At 42.2% G+C, this 5,204-nt stretch overlaps 1 protein-coding gene across 1 annotated transcript; it reads right to left on the bottom strand.

Annotated features, from left to right (window-relative positions):
- Positions 1-1,769: 1,769 nt before the first annotated feature.
- LOC136423364 (tripartite motif-containing protein 2-like) lies at positions 1,770-3,824 on the bottom strand. The gene has a single exon (XM_066411499.1). It carries the CDS (start codon positions 3,762-3,764, stop codon positions 1,770-1,772), a length of 1,995 nt encoding a protein of 664 aa, XP_066267596.1. The 5' UTR covers positions 3,765-3,824.
- Positions 3,825-5,204: the final 1,380 nt, after the last annotated feature.

The following is a 5,204-nucleotide window of genomic DNA, read 5'->3' as shown; positions in this document are numbered from 1 at the left end:
GAAAGTTCATTAGGGTTGGTAAATTATATTATCGGGAAAGGTTAGACTATTTCCCGACTCATTTTCTGCGACTCTAAAAAAAAATAAAATTCACCGGAATTTTCGACTGAATCATTCAGTCATCTTCAGTTCTCGAATTGAGTGACCCTGCACACGTGATTTGTCAAGCGCGTGACGTCAGCAATGGGTCAAAGGTTGTTGAAAGTCGATATCGCCTCCCGTCTCGGTTTAGAGAGAACCCTTTACTCCTCTTAGAAATATTTGACAAATTGCTTAACACACTTTCGACAAGACACGTGTACTGAGCGAATGGGACAGAGAGCTAAAGAAGGCAGAGCGACTCAGTCGAAGATTCCCGGAGGTGCAATTTAAGAAAGGCAAAAACAATTTTGTCACTTTTCCATAATGTCATTTCTACCTTATTCACATGTACTATATTAATATCGCACATTTATTTCAAGCATTGCATCTCTCACCCAATGTAGAGGGTCATCTATCTATGGGTGCAGTATTTGTACATATTGCTGTTGGAACACATCTTTATTGTTCAGAAAAAGGTACCTTTTCTGCCATACACAGGACATCGTTTTTATAATGCAATAGACTTGATGTCAACAGCCACTACCTTGTACAGATACATTATGTATAACATGTATAAATTATTGTATTGTGTACAGCTATGTGATATCCAGGTTACTACACAAATACCCGAATAACTCTGTCTCGGGAGGATCTGAATGCATGAAGATCCATATTGATATCAAATATTACCCTTGTATGTCATGACGAATACAGCATGTTAGATGTCACTTGGTTACAGTATGTTTCTACCCCTATGTTATCATTGCAATAAAGCTTTTAGACATCACATTAGTCATGTTTTTCCGTCCTTTATTTATACCTAGAACATTCTGTCTGATATGTTTTCATAACCAACACCAGTAATAATGTTCCTTCGACTCAAGCCTAGTTTCTCTCCAATCACTTGAATATCCCTGATATTGTGCATGGGTGTTTTCTGCACTACAACTTCCTGAAACTATTATGTAATTTACCCAATGAGGGTTGCCCTAACTTGAGACGTGTTTTGTAATGCGATTTCACGGTATTTCATTCCTAATCATCATCATCATCATCATCATCATCATCATCATCAGTCGACGTCCTTACGCACCGCCCCTTACTGAGTGACAAAAGAACTTTGTTGCCCGACAATGTATACATGGTACAAACATAGTACAAAATGGAGGTATAGAATTAATATCAATATCCTTATTACTAATAACAAGGGCTAGCATAAGTCATGATATAGTGTTACAACTAAAGTGGGGATAATCAAAAGTTTCATTATTTTTTCTAATGGCATATACCCTTTCGTTGGCTAATACAAGGCGGGGATGCACCAGATCTACTGTCCGGGTGAATGAGGTAAATCAACGTATGGCCGATACGAGCCGGGGGATTTTAGAAATTTCAAAGAAGGGCATAGAATGAACCCCCGGTGTAAACTTTATTTGTAGCGATCACATCTTGGTGCCATGCTACTGCAGGTGGTTTATTTTGAAAACGTAATGAACTATGTAAATTGCTATTTGGTAGTTTTATTATGTCTTCTGTAATGTTCTGAAATGCCCCTTACTCTGCAGTGTCCATTATCGTACCAATACTGCATTAAGAAGGCCACTTATAGTTATGCCATTTTTTCGCACGCTCGCACCAGTTTTGGGGTTTTCAGAGGATGCCATCCATATAATTACATCAACAAGGCCTTACAGCTTGAATATCTTGACGGAATGTTCATCACAAATAGCCAGAGGTCCATCGCCATCGTGAGTCAGTGTCAGTCCCCTTGGAAAGTTCACTCCGTGTTCCTCCCGTGTCAGAACCTGCCTGATAAACGTACCGTCCCGGCTGAACAGGGTAACACGTTGGTTATACCACTCAGCCACGACGATGTTGTCGTCTCTGTCCGTTATTACACAGTAGGGACCATACAGCTGACCAGGTCCAAAGCCATGCGACCCGCACGTGAAGAGATGACGACCGGTGGGGTCGAATATCTTCAGGCTGTCATTTCCGAAGTCACTGATGATGATTTGGTTACTCTCGTTGACGGCAATACGGAGGGAAGAACTCAACTGCTGCTGACCTTGACCTTTGCACCCAAACTTTAGGATTACGTCACCACTGGGACTGAGTACAAACACTTGGTACCCTATTGTGACGATGATGCGTCCGAAACCGTCAACAGCGATACCCTGCGTAGTTTTATCTTTCTCTTCAACACCCGTCAGCAACTGGATGACACGTGACTCCCTTCCCCGTTTGCCCAGCACGCGAATCTTGTGTCCGTCTCCTGTCACCAACACCTCATCGTTTTTCCAACGATTGACCTCCAAACACAATGGCTTGAACTTCAAACCGACCTTTCTCTTGTAGGTGCCATCTTTGTCGAGAAACTGAATGCGTTTGTTGTCACGGTCAGCTACTACAATGTATCCATCTGAGGTAACAGAGAGTGCTGTAGGGTAGTTGAATTGCCCATCTCTAGTGCCCCTCTCTCCGACGGTTTTCAGCAGTTTTGGGATCCAGCTGCAAGTAGCCATCTTTCCCACATTCGTCCGAACTGGTAACTGTGTGCTCGTCACTGACAATGTTGTTTGTTTTATCCAACCAATCAGGTTTGAAATATCTTCCTCCGACGCACAAGCCGGTGGGTCAAAGGTCAAGTTCACGAAACCCTTGGTCAGTTCAGCCCTCTCAAGGATCTTCTGGTCAGCGGTTTGTTCTATCTGTGCGGTCAGTTCTCCGGCCACCGACATGACCTCCGCTGGACTCCCGTACTGCAACACACTGTCCGTGAACTGAATACAGCTCTTGGCTGAGGCCAGGTCCATCTCAACTGCCTCCATTGCGGCTTTCATCTGTTTGTCCCGAACAGCATTCATGGCGCGAAGCTGACTGATTTTCTCAGTTTTCGCCTTCTGAACGGCCTCTGCCTGTTTTTCGAACTGTTCTTCTGTACGCTGTACCTGTAAAGCCCAATCATCCTTTACTGACTGCAACTCTCCTATCCACTTCTCATGCAGACCTGCTGTGTTCTTAACTGTTGATAGTTTTGCTTTGATTTTTCCTCTCTCCCTCTCGGCCGCCTTCTCTATCTCCACATACTGGTGATGTTTGTGCGCCGTTATCACGCAGTGGGGACAGATGACCCGGTGACAGGTGTCACAGTAGAACTTGTTCAGTTCATTGTGATCCTCACACTTGGAAGTCTCCCTTGCCCCGAGCTCGGCGGCAAACTGGCCTGATTCCAAGTCTTGAGATGTTACAACTTTGTGGGACCTTGTCGCTTTGAGTCCACGGTGCGTGTGCTCACACGACTGACACAGGTAGTCGGCACACTCCACACAGTAAAACTCGGCAGGGTTGCCTCTGTCACAGGCCGTACATGGGACTCCATCCGCCCTTGACTGCGATGTTTCCCCCTTCGCCCCCGGCTGTTGTTGCAGAATGTCGTGCAGTTTACCAATGAGGAAGTTTGACGTCAATCCTCGGACGCCATTTTGTGGGAGGGGCACGTCTCGTCTGCACGTCGGACATGAGAGCTTTCCTAGCGGCTGTGTGGCGAGGAGCCTCTCCAAACACGGCTGGCAGAAGGTGTGAAGACACGGCAGCACCTTAGGCTGCTTGAAGTTATCCAAACAGATCTGGCAGACGAGAAATTCCTCGGTTATTGCGCTATTCAATGCGTTGTAAGCCATTTTTACCCGGAAATGTCTGCACCAACTGAAGCTTTGAGGTCAAGGCCTCAAACATTCTTTCGGTCATTGGGACGTTCCATTTGATGCGTTTTAGGGGACGGTTGTACATATATGTTCCCCTACTAAACGCGAAGATGTAGCTGATTCAATGTTTGTTTGTTGGCATAGATGATATCTAAAAAGATTGACATGAATCCATTGTTTTTTATTTCAATAATAGGAAGTCATAATTCAGCCAAATACAGGACCACACCTGAATGTCATATCTGTAATTCCAGGCAACATAAAAGTTAAAGTTTAAGGACCTCGTAGCTTCGATAAATGATGTTAGCCTTTTAGTGACGTAATATAAATGTTTCTCATTGATTATGTAATGTCTTCATTTGCATATCTTATATCAGTGCGTCACCCTCTTTAGTTAAATAAGTTATCACAAGCTGTTCAAGTATGAAAGTTTTATCTTGGCAATCTATTGCAGGATTACCTCATAAATCATGCAAATGATGCACTGATTTTCATTATTTATGTCGAATAATGTTCATCTTTACTTACATGTAGCTCCTGAAGCTTCTGTATTTTTTGGTGTTCGATAATCTTTTTCATAACGTCGACAATTTCCCAGAAAATTACGGCCAAAGTTTCCCTCCCTACGTCTTCGACATTGGCTGTATCCTCTCTTCAATACATGTTCTTAGCTTATAAATGAAGACAACTTCAGATGTTTAAGACACCATTCACCACGAGTTTAATGTATTCAGCGCCACACATACACACAAGACACAAAATGGTGTTATCTGTGTCGTGTCTTTACAAACACATTCTGGTAAAATCACAAAATCTGAATACATGACATCCCTCCGTCAACCATGCGTCTTCTGTAACCAAACTCGGAGCAAATAAACATGCTTTGATAACAGTACAATATGAGGAAACATGCAAAATCATGCCAAACAAGCAAATCATTGACAATTGCTTTGCATGGTTACATTAAAATCATGATTTATATAAAATCAAAAGAACGTATCATGCATTTACGTACGTCAATAAGTTACATTTTAGTCGATAACATGTATTTTAACATATGTATTGAGGCTTTATCTGACAATTATGAAATGGTTTTGAAGAAAATCGAGATCATAAAACCTAACAAGCAAAATGGGCGGTGATACAGTTAAGGCAGATGGAAACCTTTCATCTAAAAGTTCTACAAATTTTGTTAAAAATGACAGTCAATTCTGTCTCTAATACAATCTGCATAGTTTAGTCAGTTAGCTTACTATTCATTAGTATATAGACTTTCTGCTCGAGTTATAATAAGTGTGTGATAATTTCAGTTTGCACAGAGCGGCCTTTTCTACATAGCAATAAGTGCATAGGCATCAAAGTGGCTTGGCTTCAAATACAAGCTTGCTATTACAATTTACAGTATAAGAAAAACGT

Source organism: Branchiostoma lanceolatum, chromosome 17 (genome assembly GCF_035083965.1).
Source record: "Branchiostoma lanceolatum isolate klBraLanc5 chromosome 17, klBraLanc5.hap2, whole genome shotgun sequence".
In the NCBI taxonomy this organism is placed as follows: Eukaryota; Metazoa; Chordata; class Leptocardii; order Amphioxiformes; family Branchiostomatidae; genus Branchiostoma; species Branchiostoma lanceolatum.
This window is presented reverse-complemented; position numbering and strand designations above follow the sequence as displayed.

What these genes read in the sequence shown, in the direction of transcription:
- LOC136423364 (XM_066411499.1), bottom strand. Translation starts at nt 3,764, where the DNA reads ATGGCTTACAACGCATTGAATAGCGCAATAACCGAGGAATTTCTCGTC.